Source organism: Amblyomma americanum, chromosome 1 (genome assembly GCF_052857255.1).
Source record: "Amblyomma americanum isolate KBUSLIRL-KWMA chromosome 1, ASM5285725v1, whole genome shotgun sequence".
Lineage (NCBI taxonomy): Eukaryota > Metazoa > Arthropoda > Arachnida > Ixodida > Ixodidae > Amblyomma > Amblyomma americanum.
This window is the reverse complement of record NC_135497.1, coordinates 51,766,803-51,788,509: the sequence shown is the minus strand read 5'-3', so window position 1 is coordinate 51,788,509 and position 21,707 is coordinate 51,766,803. Positions and strand designations below refer to the sequence as shown.

Below are 21,707 nucleotides of genomic sequence, written 5' to 3'. Positions count from 1 at the left end.
AATAGAGAAATATTTGAACTTATGGGATGTTTCTCTTAGAGAATGACAGTCTGAACTCTGCAGCATGCTCGAAGGATACGTCGTGAACGCTTCACTGCGTACGCTACTCTCCTTGTACCTCTTTGCCTGATTTTTATACCTATGTATTCTTCTCTGCGCTACGGCCATTTCCCTTTTAAGCACGGACAAGTGGCCTATATCTCTTCGCCCGCCATTGTCCTGCGACTTTGACAGCAAGTAAAATTACGAAGATTTTCCTTTTGGTGCGATTTTCACTTTGGCGAACCACAAAACATACCAGGCGCTTCAAGGAAGCCCACCCCTAATTTTAAAAATAGGGTATTGAGGTAAAGAGATGCTTTTTGCGGCGGACTGTTGGCGGACCTCCGAAAACAATAAAATCATGTTAACTTATAAAGTGATTAACTAAATTCTTAATTACCAATAACTATTATCGACAAGCGCCTGATTTTAACGAGATTTGTAGGCGTCCGTTGGTAATAGCCATATTACTTTTTACAATTTCGCAAACGCGATTGTCCTTGCAGCTGTGGCTCAACTAATTTGTGCCATTTCTCGCGCCATTCCAAAACAGCGCGCCAGCGGAGAGTGCAGAGTGACAGTCGTCAAATCAGGTTACTCCGCGCCCAACCCGCTACGTGACAAGAGAGCTTTAGCGTACCGGAGACTTATGCCGGTTTACGTACGGCAGCTGCGCATGCGCAGTGGCAACAGTGCAGCCAGGTAGGACCTCCGTGCGTGCTCAACAGGCGTACGTAAAACCGGTGTACCTCTCCGCTTGGACGTCTCCGGTATGCTAAACATCTCTAAAATTGGCCTTGCCCGCAGTGAAGCAGCGAAGTGGCAAGGACCGGGGAGCACCGCAACGCGTAACGGGCAGAGATAGTTCAAAAACCAATTCCAGACGTCGTTCAAAACATTCAACTCAAACAACCCACAACGATCACACAGCACAACAGTGATGACGTCTCTACACAATTCCTTATAAGGCCAAAGGGTCGTGATGTCATTCCGCCACCATTACGTAGTGCCTCTGAAGAATCAAAATTGCGCTCAAAAGGAAGGGACAGCGTGTGCCATGGCGCTAGCCCTCTTCCTCTACGAAACTACCGTTCGACATGATTAAAGGAAGGCCTTGCAACCCTTACAAAAATGTGGTGAGTTTCTGACAAAATGTCAATGATTTCAGCCGTCACACTCATTAGGTATTTTTGACGACTTCTGAGCTGAGTTTCTTATGTATTGGTGATTAATATTGGCCACCGAACTTCTGATATAGACGTGATGTATTTTTTTCCTGTTGAGATTCTCATTAATTTTTTTTTCTGCACACATGCTGAATTCATGATGCATTTCTGAGGGGTTTATGATGCATTTTAGACTAGTGTTCGCAAAAAAAAAATAAATGCGAATTTAATTTTTTTCACATCTCATTAACATTAAACTGCAACCGCTCGGGTGAAGCTCTCTTAACTGTAATTTAAGCATCCACTAAACTATTAAGTTTTACTTCCGCTGAAACGTGTTACAGTACAGGACCATAATCTGCCAATCGTTCCCACAAACAGCTTCTATCGGCCCTCTGAAAGAAGCAAGAAACAAGGTCGAGAAAAAGGCATTACAATCTCTGGATGTACTTACTGTAAATGACACATCGATACACTCGCGTGATCTGTATAGTTCTTTACAGCGCGGGCTGATGCTTATACATTCCCAATAAGACGTCCCATAACAAGTCTTAGTGAGGCACTGTTGATAAGTAGTTTTCGAAGATAATTTTGGTGTCATATACGCAATCTCCCGCAGGTGAAAATGAAGAGATTAAACTGCAAAGTTCCATTGCTGTGCACCACTGCAGCACGAGAAATTGAAGCGACACATGAAAAAGACACTGCTCTGACGTCTTCATGCAAAAACGCTTCAAGAATTTGTTCTCAGTTCGGTTCCAAAAAAGTTAATGTGAAAATTCATCAGTAATTTGTAATTATGGTGTAAAACTCTAATGCAAAAACTCATTGAGCATTTATGATGTCGGGCTGATACAAAAAACATATGTTGCCTTCGTGAATAATTTCTGATAACTCACCACGATTATATCATTAATGGTATCAGAAATTCAATATCCATTTTTGTAAGGGTGTGTGTTTCTGTTGTAAATAAGAAGTAAAATAAAAATAAAAATGAAAACGAGAAATATAGTAAAGAACAGTGTCTGTGTCTGCAAATTGATACGCAAACAGGACCCCAGGTTGCTGAAGGGACCCATATTAACGCTATCGCGTCATACCATTATGGCAGAGCTTAAGTGACCACCGAATTTTCCTCTGTAGCCTAAAGCCACAATTCTAGCTCGGAAAGGGGGAATGAATGGCTACACTTAATCAGGAGACGGAGTAAAGTGTTCAAGGTTATCGTGGCCTTAAGAGTACACGTCTTGCTTGGCCAACCTGCAATCAGACGTCCAGAAGCTATCTTTACTTGCCGAATGCGGATTATCTTTCGGGCTGATTTCTGGTTGTAGTTTCAATTTTATTTTGTGTGGCATTTTTATTAATTACTGGGAAAGATACTATGCGCTTTAAAAATCTCGGCCATAAGATGAGCACTGAGTGCCAGTGGTGTTCTCTAGTACTTCTCCAACAGCTGTAATTTCCTGGTACTTCTGTATAGTGCGTCACACCATCAGGAGAGCTTTCTGATTGGCAGAAATGTTCTATATAAGTCTGCCAGGGAAGAATGCGCCCACTCTGCTTCAAACTTGCCGCGCACGGGTCCGGAGGGGCGCGTAGTCATGACGACAACTGTGTTGACATCCGGCTGTCACTGCTGCCTACCCGAGTGCTCCATGGCCCCGCCCGTGTACCGCTGTCCCATCTGCCAGGCTGCCAGCAAGAGCTTCCGTTCGCTGTTGCACCACGTGCAGTGGTGGCACGGCTTCTGTCACGACTCGCCGCCCGGCCCGGAGCATCGCGGCGAAAGCAACGTAAGCGGAAGATTCGCTGCGCTTCCCGCTTGCACGAGCCAATAGCCCTGGGGGTGCCTTGCATTGACGCGCCGGCCAGAAGGCACGTGCCTCGTGAGCTGTAACTCGTAGTTCAAAGGGAATAATAGCCTCCGTCATTTTGCACTGGTATCGCGTAGTAATGAACACCGCACTGAGCAAGCATGAAGAGATTGGCAGTGCGTACTTCATTCATGTGTTTATGATCGCGCCTTTCGTCACGTCGAATTCTACGGGTTAGCCCAAGACAAGCAGGCATGTCGAGCTGTGCCCGGCACGCCTCGTTGCAGTGGCAGAGAAAGTACGTGTCGCGACTCTGCTTTATTAACAACGGGCAGCTTTTAAAGTCCCACCAACAGCTTGGATGACCCACTTCTTGTAGTGTGGTCGATATCTGCAAGTACCACAGGTTGAATTTAAAGACCCTTTCAACCCGCGCCCACCCCCTCCCTCCTCCACCCTCTTTTGTTTTTCTTAATTGTAGCTGCTTTGCAACTTATGGTTCTCTGGGCTATGCGCTACAATGTCGCAGGTTTCTGTGGTTATTTCGCAGTTAGTCTGGTACCATAGAGCGGTGAAGCATCTGATATTTTTCCAGCTTGCACCGAATACAACAAACTACCATGCAGATTTATTTCAACCGTTCAGAGCTCTAACAGATGTAATTCACCAAATATAGTCTTCTGTTCTCTCTGCGGAGGTGTACAAACGGAACCAATATTTTCAATTTTTACGAACTTCTGACGTTTTCGACGAAACACTGAAAACAAGAATCAAAATCCTGCTTCCAACGGCCATTAGACTATAGCTTCCTGGCTATAATCAAAGCGCATCATTCGAATCGGTTTTGTGGGTGCCTTATGAAAGCTTATCATTGCACTTCGCGCATTTGAGTGGAGGATCAAATTACGGCTCACCTGCCTTTCATGGCAAGCCGAAATCAAGTTTGCCAGTATGCAGGCTGGACCATGGAGATCATTGCGCACGGAAATTCGGTGAGGAAAAGCAAAATCCGTGCTGAAGCAAGGACAACACTTACCTGTATAATTTGTAGCGGCTTCAGGCAATCCTTTATTTGCTTCTGGGCAGCTACGCAACCTGCTCATCGAAGTTTTGTGATGCACATCTGACAGCTGCCACCATGCACTACGCCTCATGACTTAGACCTTCCACTAATACGCGAAACTCAGCCGCCGTGTAAAGCAGAGACCTATGCTCATCTTGACCCAACATTTCGCTTTCCAGTTCTTCTGTCGCTGAGCACCATGTTAAAAACGTGTTTCCTAACAGGTTAGGTTGAAGGATTTCAGTGAGAATACAGGAAACGTTTCAGTTTAAAATTGTTGGGTGATAATGGAGTTGTTACAGTACCGCAGTTATAATCCGATACAGCCTTTCACCACGAGGCCTCTCGTGGGTCGTACGTTGTAAAAAAAAAAGTCCGCCACATGAGGACTGGTAAAAGCGCACGCCGCTGAAGCATCAAGCACCTCTTCACTCTCTTGTTGCCTGAAGGACTTTTGTTGTCAATGTTCTATTTCTATTTTTATGCTTTACATTTCAGGGCGTTCCAAATTACGATCTTGTGAGGAAACGAGACGCTTACTTGCGCGAACAGGGCAAGCTACGTGCCAAGATTGACGACTTCTTTCATCGCACTGAAGCTAGCATGAAGTTGGACCGTGAAGCGCTGTCATATCAGTACGCCGCCGACACTTCGCCGCCGCACATCTACCCGCGAGAAAGACCACCTGCGGCCACCGTCTACCAAGAGTTCTGTCCGCTCACGGTTCCCAAAGAGGGGCAACACCCTGTTCATACCGTTACTGACTCTAGCAATGTTGGATCTCGGGACAAAGTAGAAGCTGCTGTTCAAGCCGCTGAAATCCGCAGACATCAAAGCAATGAGCTGTTTAACTTCCCCAAGGACGCGTATTGTCCAGCCAAGGACATGACAGGCTCTTATGACTCGAGCCACGGCGACGAAGTCATCGAACGAGCCACACAGACAAAACCACGCCCGAGGCGCCTTGCGGGAAAGCCTCGAGTGAAGTTCGCGCTCAACGCCCGGGACACAGCGCCCTCGAAGTCAGCGGACCTCGCCGGTGAGAACCGGGTGCACTTTTCAGCACCCGTCGCATTCGTGCTTCCCCTTTTGTTATGAGGCCCGCATATATTGCACTGCGGTACCAGCGAGTACTGGGGAGGAATCGGAGCACATGATTGAGGAATTAAACATGCAAAGCAGAACGGTGGGACTCTGCCTCGTCTCAGGAGTAGCTTGCAGCAGCAGTGTAGGCACTACGGCCATTTGAACCAATCAGGATGTTGCGCGCTCTATAATTGTGTTCCTCTGCGGCTGTATTCACCGACAGGTGCCTCTATCTCTGGGAAAAAAAGGACAAACGATTACGATAGTCGGTAATGCGAGGTTTGAGCTCAACTCTTCACACGGTGGCGTGTTACGCTGCTAGGCGCCCTCCGGCACCTTTCCGGGGCAGCCACCTTCCAGGGGCCTTTAGCTCTGCTGCTTACGCCTACGACTACGACGCGCAACGCAGGAAAGGGCGCCTAAGAGCTGCCCTCTAAAAAGAGTACCAGTAGTCAGCTGCTCTATCTTCACAGCAAGTGGCGCTCGGTGTCTGTCAATTTTAACGAGAGCGTTAAGTATAGCCCGTGTCGTAGAAAAGTTGTCGTCGGCGTCCGTTGTCGACACCGCCGTCGACGTCATTGACCATGAGCGAATAATCCCCACAGAAGCAGCCTAGGTAAGCCACCTAGGTCACGTGACCTTCCGAATTCATTACAACCTGTACACCGGATTGTGAGCAAAGTGCCCGTCATGGCAGGTGTCATTTAAATTAATGATTGTTCGCGAGAGGTCGCTCGGGACGAGTAACAGCGGTCGCACAAGTGCAACCGCTGGCAGCATCTGCCATCGCAGGGCAGTGGCGCATCGCTTGATGACTCTGCACCACTGCGCCGAAAGTGGTACGAGGACTCCCAGAGAATGTAAAGTAGAGGATGACCAATTGTGGGCGCTGTAGACGTAGCCCCACGTTTGTTGCAGATGGCTTGAGACGCGATGGACGGCGGCCAGCGAACACGTCCTCTCTGTCCGAGTACCTTAAAGGTGTCCAACACCTCCTCTTCTTTTCCAGCGTCACTCCATGTGTTCGCTCTCATAATCATCATCAGCATCAGCAGCAGCAGCCTGACTACGCCCACTGCAGGGCCTCTCCCATGTCTCGCCAGTTAACCCTGTCCTTTGCAGCTGCGGCCACCGTATCCCCACAAACTTCTTAATCTAATCCGCCAACCTTTCTGCCGTTCCATACTGCTCTTGCCTTCTCTTGGAATCCACTCCGTTACCCTTACCGTTACCCTCCGTTACAAGACCAGCGGTTATCTTGCATTAGCAGTGCATGCCCTGCCCAAGCCCATTTCTTCCTCTTGCTTTCGACTAGGATATTAAACCTTGTGTTATCTTTCACCCACTTTTCCCTCTTCCGGTCTCTTAACGTTACACCTATCATTTTTTTCCATAGCTCGCTCCGTTGTCCATAACTTGAGCTGAATCCTATTCGTTAGCCCTACGTTTCTGTCCCATAGGTGAGCCTGGTAAGATAGAGCTGTTGTATAATTTTCTCTTGAGGGATATTTGTAAACTGCTACTCATGATCTGAGAGAACCTGCCAAATGCTCTCCACCCCAATCTTATTCTTCTAGTTATTCCTTCTCTCGCTCTCGATCAGCGGTCCCCACCTGCCCTAAGTATTCCTTTATCACTTCCAGCACCTTGCTACCAATTGTGAACCGCTGTTCCCTTGCGAGACTCTTGAACATTACTTTGGTTTCCTGCATGGTAATTTTTAGACCTACCGTCCTGCTCTGCCTGTCTAACTCACTATCATGCTTTGCAGTTCATCTCCTGAGTGGTTTAGCAAGGCAATGTCATCTGCGAATCGCAGATTACTCTTACCCCCAAATTTTCCCAATCCAGGCTTCGGAATATCTCCAGTAAACCGGCGGTAAATAGCATTGGCGAGATAGTGTCTTCCTGCCTGACAAATTTCCTTTTTTGATTTTTATTCTTGACTTAACAAAGGTTCATGGTAGCTGTGCAATCGTTATAAATATCTTAGTATTTTCGTATAAGACTCTTCTGCACCTTGATTCTGTAATGCCTGCGTGACTACTAAGGTTTCCACCGAGTCAAATGCTCTCTTGTAATCAATGAAGGTTATATGTAGGGATTGGTTATATCCTGCGCATTTCTCTAACAGCTTATTGGCTGTGTAAATATGGTCACTGTCAAGTACACTTTACGAAAGCCTTCCTGATCGTTTGGTCGATTTGATCATTTGGTCGATAGAGTCAGGTTGCCTTGACTGTATTGGCGATTACTTTAGTAAATACCCTTTACGCAACGGACACTAAGCTGTTCTGTCAGCAATTTTTCAAGTCCTTGACGTCTCCTTTCTTATTAATTCAGGTAATGTTAGCGTTCTTCAAAATTTTTGGCACGCAAGAGGTGATAAATCATTTCATATACAGAGTGGTTAGTTCTAGCACAATCTCCCCACCTTCCTTCAACACATTTGCTGTTAGCTGACCCTCACCAGCTGCTTTCCCTTTTGGTAGGCGCTACAACCCATTAATTCTATCGTGTCATATCCTTAAGGCGGAGATTCAGTACCCCTTAATTTTTTTTCCTGATGCAATGCAATTCGAAGATTTTCAGGGCTAACTCCTTCGCTTACATCAGGAAGCTATGCACTTTTGATAGACGGCGTGGACGGACGGACGACCGACTCGGCGGACGCCATGTTTGCGAATGGAGGAGCTCCACTCCGCAGCAGGGTGTAGAACCGGAACCGAAACGAAACCCGAAACCGGAACCGAACCCGTATTTTTTCCCGAAACTGGAACTGAATTCAGGGGATTCTTCGGTGGGCGTTCGAAGCGAGCGGACGTGTTTTTTAGCTCTCTGCTCCTTCGGACGCTGGGCCTAAGGCTTCGCGGCGTTGCGGGGTCTCCCCATGGAGGCCACAGACACCGTGAACGAGCGAAGGCCTGTGTTTGGCGGTGACAATCAGCAACGCAGGGCAGGCCGCTCTCGCTCACGATCACGGAGACGAACGCCGTCCAGAGGAAGGTCGTCCAGCACCATTCGGCGAATGCAGGCCGAGATCGCTGATCTGCGGGACACGGTGAGGTGCCTGACGGCGGCGCTCATCACCACCTCGGAGAACCTTGAGTCCGTCATAGGGACCTTGGACGTGTCGCCGGCGGACCCACGCGTTCTAGCCTTGCGGGACGCCATGGCGCTCGCTCACCAGACGCAGAACTCCATGGCGGCTCCCTCCCCGCCATTGCCGGCCACCCCTGCGCTTCCTGCCGCCATTGCTGCTCCTGGGGAACCGGCTGTGATGCCCTCTCCCCCTGATGCTGCTGCTGCGGGCTCACCGCGGACACCTGCAGCCGAGGAGAGCATGTGCACCCCAATGGACGAGTCTGCTCTCCGGAAACGGCGACGCTCAACGGGGTCCGAGGAGGAGAGGGACTCGGAAACCAAAAGGGACATCGCGGTGGCCAAGCGGGAAGCTCGAAGGCCCCCCACCGTCACTGCCCCCTCTCCCTCCACACTCGAAGGAGCAGGGCCTTCCCAGCAGGAGCCCCATGGAGCCCACCTCCAGCCTGCTGTTGATGCTGCTGCTGTTGCTGGTGGGGCGACGGCGTCCGGAAGAAAAACGGGTGCGACCTCACCAAATCCCGCCGCACGAGACCAGGCTGCGGCTGGGGCTTCGTCTGCAGGCACCGAGCGCGCCCAACTCCGCGGCGCGCCGCAGCAATGCCCCGCAGGCAGCGGCGACGCTGATGCTGGGGCCAGCCTGGTCCCGTGGCGCATTATCACTACCAAGGCGCAGCGGCGTCGGAGAGCTGCCCTGGAGCGAGCCGCGGCTGCCGTGGAGGTCCCGCCCAGCCTGGTGGGGACGGTGCTGTTTCGGCCGGCGAACCGGGGCACCGCCTTCACCAGGGAACAGGGCTGGGAGTTGGCCGAGGAGATCGGATCCCGCCCGGGCGTCCTCGCCGTCCGGGTAAACATGCGGCGGAATGTGGTGGCAGTGGACGCGGGGAGCAGCGATGCTCTCCAGGCCCTGCTAGCCACGGCCGTCATCCGCGGCGTGCCGGTCTGCGCCAAGGAGCCTCCTCCTCGGAATCAAAGCTCCGGCCTGGTCTTCGGTGTGGACGGGCGCAGGACGGCGGAGGAGCTGCTAGCGGCGGCGGAGTCAACGGTACCGATGGTGTCGGCGTCTCTGTCGGGCAGCACACTAGCTCTCCGTTTTGCGGCGCCGACACCCCCGGCGTTCATCACCATATTCAAGCGCAGGCTCGCGGTCCGCCCCTGCCGTCCCCGGCCGCTCCAGTGTGCCAAGTGCGCCAGCCTGGGGCATGCCACTGAGGTGTGTCGTGCTCCTGCCCGATGCACGCGCTGCGGCGGGCCACACGAGCCTGGTACCTGCGCGAGCAAGCCCCGCTGCATTAACTGCGGGGGGCGGCACGCAGCCATTGACCCAGCGTGCCCGCACTGGCAGCGAGAGCGTCACGTGGCCACTTTAATGGCCACATCCATGGCCCCGATGTCCAGGCGGGTTGTCCGAGCCGTCGTCCAGGCTGAGACAGCGGCCCCAGCCCAGCAACATCAGCAGACGCCGCGCGCTCTTTCTTATGCGCAGGTCGTCAGGGGAACACCGCCGCAGCAGCAGCAGCAGCAGACACAGAAGCAACGGCAGCGCCGGCAGCGGCAGCGGCGATCCGGTTGCCCGGCGTCCCGTGCAGCGCGGCCCGAGCCTGCGGCCGCTTCTCACGGCCAGCCCCCTGACGCACGGGACGCGGAGATCGCGCGCCTAAAGCTGGCGTTGCGCGCCCTCAGCGCACTTTTCCCGGAGGGCACCGATGGACACCGGGCTTGCTTAGAAGCAGCGGGTGCTCCCGCACAGATAAGCCAGCATGATGGCTAGCCGCCGGACTCCCTCCCGCATACCATCCATCCTGCAGTGGAACGTGCGCTCACTTGCGGCGCGGTACGCCGAAATGCGAGTTCGCATCGCACAGGACTCGCCGGAAGTTATCGCGCTGCAGGAGACGTACGTACGTTCACATGACGGGGAGCCCCAGATGCGGCTACCTGGCTACATTGGCTACCACTCAGCCACCACGTGCGAGGAACCCACCTGTGCTGCAGTGCCCTGTTGTGTCACATCTCATCGCCCCGGGAAATCAAGGTGCGCGATATACGTGCGGCAGGACGTCCAGCACACCCTCGTCGGCTCGGCGGCGGCGACATCTGATGCCCAGGAGTGCGTGGTGGTGACAGTGCGCGTCGGTGGTGTTGACACGTCGGTGGCCAGTGTTTATGTGCGTCCAGCTGTCGCGTGGAACGCGCTGTGTTTTCGTGCTGTGTCTTCGTGCTGTGCCCCGCGCCAAATCATCTGTGGTGATTTTAACGCCCACCATAGTGCGTGGGGCAGTGCGCGCCACTCCGCGCGGGGAGACGACCTGCACGACGCAGCAACGCAGCTGGGACTCACCCCCTTGAACACCGGCGAGCCCACCTTTCGACGACGCGGAACAACCGGCTCCTGCATCGACGTTGCCTTCGCATCCAGAGGCATCGAGGCGACATGGCGCCGATCACCATCTCTCTGGGGCTCGGATCATTACTCCATCCTAATTGAACCCACTGCGATGGAGGCGCGCCCCAAACGTGCCTACTCCATTACCAACTGGAGTGCGTTCAGGCGGGCGGTCGACGAGGCGGCGGCCACTGGCGCAGATTTCTTTTCAAGTCTAGTCCGAAGCGCTCTCGCAGCCACCCAACGACCAGAGGTAAGGGCAGGGCAGCCCACACCTGATATGAAGCTGCTCAATCTGCGCGAGAAGAGAGATCGCGCAGAGCGACGGGCGCGACGGACTGACAGAGCCGCCGACTGGACTGTCTACAACCGCTTGGACGCAGCAGCGCGCCGCCACGCCAACAAGCTATACCGCCGGCAGTGGGCTTCACTATGACAAAGGATGGAGGAAGATGTCAGCTCGCGGAGGCTGTTTGACACCCTGCGGCGCATCACCGAACCACAGGCAAACCGTCAACCGCTGGCCGCCCTCGCAATCTCCAGCGGGCTCAGCTTTGTAGAATTGGCAGAGCGGTTTGCCGATCGGTTCGCGCCGCCCAGCCCCGCAAACGCCGCTAACATAGCTGCTCCTGAGAGCCCCAGAAGCGACGCCAGTCCCTCGCCCGTCGCCTCGGAAGGTCCATGTGATGCGCCGTTCACCGCGGCGGAATTGAACAATGCGCTGCAGCGCTGCCGCCGCCGCTCGGCGCCCGGACCGGACGGGGTGACATACCAAATGCTGCGAAACCTGGATGCGCAGCAACGACAGATCCTCCTGCAGCAGATCAACCTGGTGTGGAACGCGGGGAGCTTCCGGAGGATTGGCGAACCGCGGTCGTTTGTCCCATCCGAAAGGCAGGGCGCCCACCTACGGAGCTGAGCGGATACCGGCCAGTGGCATTAACATCGGCGGCAGGTAAGCTCATGGAGCATATGGCGCTGCAGCGTCTGAACGAGCGGGCTGCGGAGGCTGATTTGTTTGACGAGCGGCAGACGGGTTTCCGTGGGATGCGGTGCACGGCTGATTCTATATCGGACGTTGTTACAGCGCTGGAGCATGCCAGGGCAGCAGGCCAGGTTGCGCTGCTGCTGCTACTGGACGTCTCGGGCGCTTTTGACAACGTTCACCGCGCACCAATTCTCGCGGTGCTTGAGGGGGCCGGTGTGAGCGGGCGCCTTTTGCGATACGTTCATGGCTTCCTGAGCGGGCGCACCATGCGCGTACGAGTAGGGGGTAAGCTCTCCAAGCCTCGCCCGGTCGACATGGGCGTGCCGCAGGGCTCTGTCCTATCACCATTTCTGTTTAATGTGGCCATGTCGGTGGTGCCGGCCTCCCTCCCCACGAGCGGGCGACACCATGTGTACATGTCCATATATGCAGACGACATAGCTCTGTGGTGCCGGGGACCACCGGGCGAGGCGTTCCGCGTGCGGGGGTGCCTTCAGGGAGCCCTGACCGCAATCGATGCCAGATTGCGCGGCCTTGGTCTGTCACTGAGCGCGGACAAATCGGTGGCCATGGCCTGCGTTTCGCGCTCGCGCGCGCACCTTGCGCCACTGTCACTGGACGGGACTCCGATTCCTTGGCGTAAATCGGTGCGGTACCTTGGCCTGGACATCGACTGGCGCCTTTCCTTCCGCCCCGCGGCGACCAAGGCCTGTCTGCAGATGAAGAGGATCACCGCCGCCGTGCACAAGCTCACCGCTCGAGGCCAGGGCATCTCCCAGCAAGCCGCGCTGCGTCTATACAATGCCGCAGCTTTGGGGGCGGTGCTCTATGCGCTGCCGCTCGTCACGGTGCGCAAGCCGTGCTGAAAGAAGCTCGAGGTTCAGCACCGCAAGTCCCTGCGCGTGTGCCTAGGCCTGCCCAAAAACTCGCAGTGCGCCGCAACGTTGGCCGAGGCAGGAGCGTGGCCCCTTGAGCTCCAAGCAGCGCGCAGGGCACTGAATCACATCGACCGGCTTCACCGCGCACCGGACGGCGGCTCGCTGCTGCAGCGTATGCGCTCGCACCCGCGCTCACGAATGGGCGCGGCGCTGCTCGAGTATGAGCAATTGACCCAAGGCCCACCCCCCTACGGCTCCTGCGCGCCCTGGCATGCTGCCTCGGAGGTACAGCGAGAGATCGTCGGCATCGCGGGAAAGCGGAGCACACCCCTCTGCGCTGTGCAGCAGCTGGCCAGAGCCGTCATACACGAGGAGCTCCAGGACCATCTCCTCGTGTACACCGACGGCTCAGTGGCCCGCGACAGCTGCTCCCTTGCTGCGGCGGCCACCATCCCCGCCCTGCGACTGCACAGCCAGCAACACGCAACCTTCCTGGGCTCCTCCACCACGGCGGAGTTGATGGGGATCAAGCTCGGGCTGGACCTGCTGCTCACCCTCGGCCCTCCGCCGCCCAGGAGTGCTCTGCTGTGCGACTCCCGCGCCGCCCTCAGCCGCCTGCAATCTAACGGCCGCGGTACCCCACTAGTGCGGGAAATTCGCTCGCGCATCGAGCGCCTCGCGCAGAGAGGCTGTGCCGTGCGTGCACAGTGGGTGCCCGGTCACTGCGGCATCGCCGGCAACGAAGAAGCTGACGACCTCGCGACCGCTGCACACCAACTACCTGCCAGCGATCTGCCCCTTGCGCTGGAGGACGTGCGTGCGGTAATTCACGACCATCTCCGAAAGCAGCACCCCGACCCACGCATCGCGGGAGGTGAGCGCATCGACAGTGTCACCGGCTGTCGCGCACTTACACGGTCGCAACGTGCAATGATCCTCCGCGCGCGCATCGGCTGCGTGTGGCCCGGGGAACGACGGGTGCGTCACGGAATCGCGACGAGTGATGTGTGTGACGGATGCGGTGCAGTGGAAACACTAGAACATCTGCTCCTTCGCTGCTCCGCGTTCGCCGATGCTCGTCGCGATATGCTCGCGGCCTATAGGGCGCAGGGCATACTACCAGACTCCATCAAGACGCTATTGTGGCCGCAGGGCAGTGCGCGCACTCGTGAGCGAACTTTGGTGAGCCTCTGTGCATTCCTCGAACACACGGGCTTGACGTCCCGTCTGTTCTCCGTCAGGTAGTTACACGCAGTGACCGAACGCTCCGCGAGTTCTACCTTGAACGATTAATAACTGGACGCCCCACTCCAGTTGTAACCTACACAGTGCTGTGCGCGTGTGTGATTTAATTTCTCTAAACTGAACTAATCACGCGCACAACCTGGACACATTACTTATTGTGTAAATAGTTTGTACATATTACTTCTCCCCCTGTCCTCTATTCCTGTCCCCTCACCTCTTTCATTTCATTTCTCCATTCTGCCTGCTGTCCTTTATTTCCGCTGCCCCAGCTCAGGTGCTTCAGTATCGATGGCAGATGCCGGGGCTGGCAAAAATCTTTTCCTTCCTTTTTACTATTATTTTTAATAAAACCACTACCACCACCACCACTGAATTCAACCTGTATTTTTTTCTCCATCTTGGAACTGAACGATTCAAAGGAACCGTTCCGAACCGGTTCGGGACTCGGTTCAGCGCCACCGTTCTCGCAACACGAAATACTTTTTTTAAAAGAAGAAATGAGATGCGCTAACGCATAGGTTAAGACACTGAAGGCTGTCTGCGCTAGGTAGAGAGAAAATTGCCCCCAATGCGCCGCAACAAAATTGCGGGAAGTCTGGTGTCTAAGAAAGTAACCTAATTGGCGCTTCTGTAATGTCCTTTCGGCAATTCTAATACATTTTACGCCAGATTGATGTGAAATCTTTTGTACATTGCATTCACATGTTTGCACATATATTCTATCAAATTTTTAGCACTGCTCTATCTCATAAAGCTCTCAGTGAGAATATAGCTTCTCTTTATTTGCATCATGCACCATAAATGTGTGAAACACAGGTGCAACGACTCAACCACGTCGTGCAACACTTAATTTCGGAGGCATTCGTTGCCTTATGCAGCAGATACAAAATAAGGCGCGCCACGATGGCTCAGTGGCTGGGGCGCTCGGGTGCTGACCAGAAGGTCGCGGCTTCGACCCCGGCCGCGGCGGTCCCATTTCGGTTGTGGCGAAGTGTAAAAACGCGCGAGGCCTGTGCGTGAACAAAGTGAGCTGAAGAAACCCAGGTGGTCTAAGTCCTCCAGTACAGCGTCCCTCATAACCCCCGTGTCACTTCGACACGCAGAACCCCAGATAGTACTACTGCTGTTATGAAGTAAAGACTGAGTACATTTCTGGATTTTTTTTTCTGAATCCGGGCATTCTTTGTTGCAAGCCACGGAAATATGCAAGGAAAAACGGGCTTTCAGCAGCAATAGAGATACTAAAGAGAAACAAATTAAATGGCGATTACACAAAGGTATAATGCGGGGGATGCAAGCGCCAGCTGGCACATGCGATAATGATTAATTAGAGAAAGGTGCCTTTGCAATAAAATTTAGCTGCGAAGACATTATTTCAAGTTATGCCGACGTGCAGAAATGATTCTGCCTATAAAAAAATAGTTTCTAATCGCTTGCGGGCGGCTTCGGTACGCTATTGTCGAACTGCTGAATATGGAATTCTCAGTCGGCCGGCTTATATCTGCCTTTCGCTTTCGGACTTCGGGTTCTTGGTGTCTGATGGTTTATGGGGGTTTGACGTCCCAAAGCGACTCAGGCTATTAGAGACGCCGTAGTGAAGGGCTCCGGAAATTTCGACCACCTGGGGTTCTTTGACGTGCACTGACATCGTACAGCACACGGGCCTCTAGAATCTCGCCTCCATCGAAATTCGACCGCCGCGGCCGGGATCGAACCCGCGTCTTTCGGGCCAGCAGCCGAGCGCCATAACCACTCAGCCACCGCGGCGGCTTCTTGGTGTCTGAGGCAAGCGGCTTATGCTTATTGGCACTCTTTTCTAGAACGCCTGGGCGACGGCACGCGTGGAGCATTCACAGCCCGCCTCGGCTGCATTGAATCAGGTGTTTTGAGCACCAGTTCTCGGCGAACAATGGAAAAAGCGTCTGGAAACCGCGGTGAACTTGAAGCAGAACATCAGGGGAAAAAAAGGTGTACATGAAGCGGAATTCAGTTCAGTTCAGTTAATTAACTTAAAGCTTCCCGTAGGGGGCATTACATAAAAGCTGTGCTTTTTTTCATCTCGTGACAAGTAATCTTTGAACAACATGGTCATTTAAAAGCTGTAAAAACGAAGATGTGCACGTGGTAGCAGCGATGTCTGGGGAAGGCCATTCCAGTCTGGCGGTTCGGAAGAAAAAGGAAGCAGTGAATGTAGTCGTTCGAGCTCGTGCGCTCGTGGGAATAGTTTCGTAGTTACTGTGAGTTGCTAGGAATGTGCGAATAGTACTTTTCCAAACCGAATCGAATATGAACAGTGTAGCTAAAACTGAATCGAATACAAATAGATTACTGGTAGGGCCGAATTCAGTACGAATCAAATATTAGTACTAATATTCGTTAATACCTGTGCTAATACTCGTATAGAACGAACAATTGTGTGAAACACTGAAGCGCCAGTGGTGGCACTGCTGTCTGGAACTATAAGTTTAAATCTTATCAAGTTAAAGTTATAGCTGCTAAAGACGCAACAATAATCTATATGATTCATCTAAGACCTTTTTCGCGAACGTTTCACTCCAGAAAAGCCGAGCACCAAGCCTGAGGAAACCTTGTGCCCATTAGAAAACCGGCGGGTACCCGGCGCTACTAGAGCCGCACCTTAGGAAACGAGACTGGATGCATCTACGTATGAACCATGGCCTCGGATATCGAGTATCAAGGCAGGATTTTGCTGAATTTGCCCAAATGTTTCCGCCTGCTCCAGCTTTAGAGAATATATACAAGCATTGTGAAAGCCGCCACGCAAATGGACCGCGTCGTGGCGCTGAAACCTTCATTCCGGATGAAGAGTGACTTATATTGTGAGTCTTCATCTCGTTCATACTTTTAGCGGAAGGATGGTGCGTGGCGTCGTCTTGAGCCGTTTCTGGAACAGTCGTCAAAGAAAAATACCGCGGGCCTTATTCGAACCTCCTGCCGATTATTTGAAAACTGTTCTATAAGTTCGGACTTTTACTCGATTCACTTCGAATAATTCTCAAAATAAATTATTCGGTTCGTTTTAGTAATCGAATAGAAAGATATTCGATTCACTATTCGAAATTTTCGAATATTCTCACACCTCTACTAAAGATAAATTTTGGAGATGTGCCGATGGGGCGATTGGCAATTCGGTTGTGGGGCGGTGAAAAGGTGCCTGTCTGTAGCTGCCGATAGAGGACAGGTTCCTCTCTCAATGGGTACCCTGCACACGCCAGGCGCCTCCACCGTCGACTTGCGGTCAGAGCCACTACCCAACCAGTTCTGCGTAAGTGATGCTGTGAAAAGGCAACTGATTCCTCTTTAGAGTGACGCTGCTCGCCAATAAAAGGCAAAACATAGCGGGGGCGGTAGAGAAGACCAAATCTGCGGAGACAGGGTGCTCGCAGCTGGCGCAGTTGTAAATCGGTGGAGGAGGCCTTCTTCGTCACGCAGGACACGTACTTAGGGTTTATAATTATGTTGGTGGTGGTGATGATGATGATATTAAATCACGGCCACGTCCAAACTGCAAATGGCAAGTGTCAGGATGATCACAATAGCTGCATTGCATGTTTACAGCGGTATTCGAAGAATTGTATTGGGAATAAACAGGTACAAGAGTAAACGTGGAACACCTCGGCAGCATCCAATTCGGTTAAGAATTTCACTGCTAATTAACGAAGGGAAGAACCACCGAGCATGATTGAAGACCTAAGGAGGCAAAGTATACCAGTAGGATGGAAGTTAATGTTTAAAAGTTAGGGAAAAGCCCGAAAGCTTACTTAGGCAGTACTAGAAGTAGACTTCTTAGGGTGCAGCGGTGCTCCTGGACTCCGCGTCGTAGTCGGCGTCGGTGTAGTCGTCGGCGTGACGCATTGCCCAAATAGCAGAACTAAACGCCACCTGGAAGGTGTCTGCCACAGGAAGATCCCAGAGGGTGGTTACCAGCGTAACACACAACCTGACAGGTCATGGGTCACTCTTTCAACAGACAGATAGCAGCAGAGCGAAACGTCGCCTGCCACGGCGAAAGCTGAGGAATGGACAGTTGGAGGGTGGCTGCACGGGAAGGTGGGTGGCAAGACTAAAATACGCGACGAGCTGAGCTAAAACTTCGTAATATTGGCTATCGTAATCATCTGTCAATTTTTTTCCTGCAGTGGACTCAGCTAAGCAAACGCTGATGGTGATGAATGAATCTGTCTAGATATAAAATGATCCATTCTGGCAAAAACTATCTGCACTTGCACGAGCCTTCCCCGATTAAAATTTGAAAATATAAGAAAAAGGGTGCCTTGCGTAAAAGACGACCTTTTCTAATTGACCGAGTAAGGCACACTTCATGGCCAAACGTTTGCACACAATTTTGGACTGACTTCACAGACGGGGTTGTCGACTAAGACTTCCGAGCAGTGTCGGGATTGCTTACAATAGCTTAAAACGAAGTGACTTTATTGCAACGAAGTTATCGGGTTCAGCCCTTCGCTATCCTTCGCGAGTGAAATTCAGTCATTTATTCTTAATCGTCTTCGATTTAAGTGCAAATATGAAGTTATGTAGCATTGGTTCCCTTCTGCAGAAAATGTCCTCGAAACAGTGATCCAGTTCCTTTCAACCGAGGACCTTCTGATTTGTCGCCGAGTGTGCCGGGCATGGAAGCGCATCGTCGAGAGGCCCCACCATTGGCTTCACATCGACCTCAACCATACCAGTGTTTCTGCGGAGGTAAGCACTGCCTCTTCCGGCCATTGCATTAATACTTCATAGCATATCGTCCCCTATACCAAAGCAAGAACTCTGCTCCAGGTTTTTGTTCGCTCAGTATAACGAAATCATTTCATTAAAATCACTTCTGTCTTAAAATTAGGCTGCTGTTCACCGAACTGCACGCCACTTATGGGAAATTATTCGAAATGTACAGAAGGCGGAGATCGCTTATTATGTGAGGTTACTTGCCGCTACTGGCGAAAGACCGGAAGCTCGTGCGGAAAAGCGCAGATGGCCAACTACTTCCCGTCATTTCTCAATCATGTGAGACTAAACAGCGTGGCAAATATCACGCCGCGGTGCTACGCCGGCTTCTCCAGTACATACTGCTTTGCCACAGGTTAAACACTGGGATAGAGAGGGGGGGGGGGGATAGCATTCTGACAGCGGGAGGGTGAGCATGATTTTCCCCCAGTAGAACTCGAGAAGTAAAGCATGCTGAACAACAGAAGCAAGAACACATTAATGAGACAAGAAATGAGGGCAAAGAGGGCTGTGGTGCAAAAAATGGTCCGGGATAAAAATGCGCAAGGGACAACTTCCCAGTTTTTGTATGGACCGCACCCAAAGCCAGGCGTGGTGCCAGTAATCAGCGGGCAGAGGCCCTGCACTACCCTGCACAATTGGCAGACACTATTGTCGTATTTCCCTCTGCATCGAAACGAAAAAGCCTTCGCTTTTCTTACCACGATCTATTCTAGTGAATGTCTCTGCTAAAATAACCTATACGTATTGCTGGAGCGCATCAGCCCCATCGCTACGGTAAAGCAGCAAGTTGCGCTTGTTGGGGATGGCTTATGACTGGACGAACGTCACTGCGCTATAGGATAACCACGTACGTATGTCCTGCTCTTTTCGGGGTTATCTTCGTCTTATAGCGCAGTAACGTTATTGCAGCCATGAGCCATCAGCAAAATTTTTCTAAGGGCTCTCATCGAAAACCGCTAACAAATAAGCTTACCACCCGACTCAACGACTGCAATCGTTATAAGGAGGGTTTCTTGTCCTTGTGTTCACCGGAGTGGATTCTTCAGACGAAGTCTAGTGCTTTCGCCTATATACAGGGTGTTTCACCTAAGACTTTGCACTATTTTTAAAAAATGTTTTTTTTTTAGTAAGAAGAGCGCTAGCTTCGGTATGACATTGTCAGCGGTGCAGTACATTAGAATAGAGCTAAGAGGTGCTAAGAGGTTGGTTAACTAATGTTGAATAGTTAACCTTTTAACTATTACCGTTAGGCTCCTTAATTACTGAGAGGCGTGTATGCCACCATAAGCAATATCCGTATTACTTCTTGAAATTTCGAAAACGCGGTTACCCGCGGCGCTCTGGGCCAACAATTTCGGGCTACATCGAGCCGAAATACATGCGCTTTCGAGAAGCTTGCGGGCGAAGCTACCTCTCCAGTGCATGTAACTCGCCGAAGTTGCCAAATTTTTAAGCCTATTTTTAAAGCCTATTTTTAAGATTTACCTAACGTCTTAGGTCAAACACCCTCTATAAACCCCTCAAAGGGAGGCGTGCGAACAACATAACAGGAGGGGTGGGAGATAAAGTTGTCGTTCAAGTTTAATTTGGTTTTGTGGGGTTTAACTTCCCAAAGGGACGCCGGCTATGAGGGACGCCGTAGTGGAGAGCTTCGGATAATGTCGACCACCTGGGCTCCTTTAACGTTCATTGAGTTCGCGCAGTGCACGCGCCTCTAGCATTGCGCCTCCATCGAAATGCAGTCGCGGTGGCTGGGATCGAATGCGCGTCTTTCGGGTCAGCAGCCGAGCACCATATTTACTGAGCCACCGCAGCGGCCCTTCAAGTTTATTTTTAACCGCTGCCACTAGAGTTTCTCAAGCAAGCCCATCAAGTGTTACAATCTTCATATCAAGAAAGTCATTAATAGCTTGACCAGACGAATATGAAGAATTCAGGTCAAATTCCACTTGAACTGTTAAGAAACAGATCTTTATAACTCTCATTGTATACACCGCTGCTCTCCCCTCCTCCCCCTTCTACCTCCCCGTCTTTTTCCTGTCTTATCGAAATACAGCGTAAACTGAAAGTTCATGGACGTCCAGGGGATTCTTTTCTGATTAAAAATGCAGCGCAAAGGACATTGGGACCGCTGACGCGTTCTCTCCGTTGCAGCTTTTCAGCGAAATGGCAGCCTGGTGCTCGGCCACTGAAAGCCTGTCCCTGCAAGGTAAGGCTGATTTCGCTGGCGGAAGGGACAGGCAGAATGAATCCAATTCACAACCATTCCGTAGCCGCAGCCGAGGCCAGTGGGATTGGAACACACACTCGCTCACCTCTAGTCGCTTTCTTTTTCAGCTCTCGAAGCGACGACTGACGCCAACAAGCGTGTGCCTGGGTATGTCACGTGCGTATCGGGCATTTAAGACTTGCGTCCTGCAAGAAATTATGTTGTGACAGCCGAAATGAATTAAATTACAATTATTAAATTACTAATACTATTCACTATTATATTAAATTAATATAAATTAATAATAATTTGTGTTCTGACATCTATTTTAAATCGTTCAACATGCACATGCATGCGTAAGGTCCGCATGTTGCGAAAATTCCCTGGTCAGAGCGCGCATGTCTGGAAGGAGCATGGGACCGTGCGACGCCGAAGTAATAGCTGCAACTCTACGGCTTCTCACTGATGGCAAGGAGAGGTCCTGCGAATTAACGCAGCCGTTTCATCAAGACATGCATGCATTCCTGCTCCTGACAGAGGTAGCTTGGTCTGGGAACTTGCAACAAAGGGTTGCACCCACGCACACTTATCCATACCACACAGAACTGTCGAATTCGTTCAAAACAGCATTTTGTTCAGCCTTGGTCTCCTGAGCAAATGGCATGTGGTTCACTGCTTTCTCTGCAGGGCTCATCTGGAACACGGTTTAGAGAAACTGCTGATGGCTTGCTCGAAAACGTTGAAAGTGCTTACAGTGGTCGGCTGTGACAACCTGCTGACGGACAGGCAAGTTCTTGGCGCAGAAAACTGGTATGCCTTCATCGTGCAGTGAGTGACGCGACATCCCTCAATCGCGTCAAAGAATCTGCTGTAGTAATTGCGTGAGATTAATGCCTCACTGCCTATTCTACTTGGCGGGGGGATTTGCATCAAGTTGAGTTGGTTAACAACACTCGTGATGTCTTGCGCA

The 21,707-nt window shown here is 51.9% G+C and overlaps 1 protein-coding gene across 1 annotated transcript in view; it reads left to right on the top strand.

Annotated features, from left to right (window-relative positions):
* Positions 1-2,812: 2,812 nt before the first annotated feature.
* LOC144094330 (F-box only protein 41-like) overlaps positions 2,813-21,707 on the top strand; it is a 34,610-nt gene continuing 15,715 nt past the window's right edge. The window contains exons 1-6 of the mRNA XM_077628323.1: positions 2,813-3,004; positions 4,587-5,127; positions 18,353-18,498; positions 20,683-20,737; positions 20,866-20,905; positions 21,425-21,565. Coding sequence (XP_077484449.1) covers positions 2,813-3,004; positions 4,587-5,127; positions 18,353-18,498; positions 20,683-20,737; positions 20,866-20,905; positions 21,425-21,565 — 1,115 coding nt within the window. The remainder of the gene's footprint in view (positions 3,005-4,586; positions 5,128-18,352; positions 18,499-20,682; positions 20,738-20,865; positions 20,906-21,424; positions 21,566-21,707) is intronic.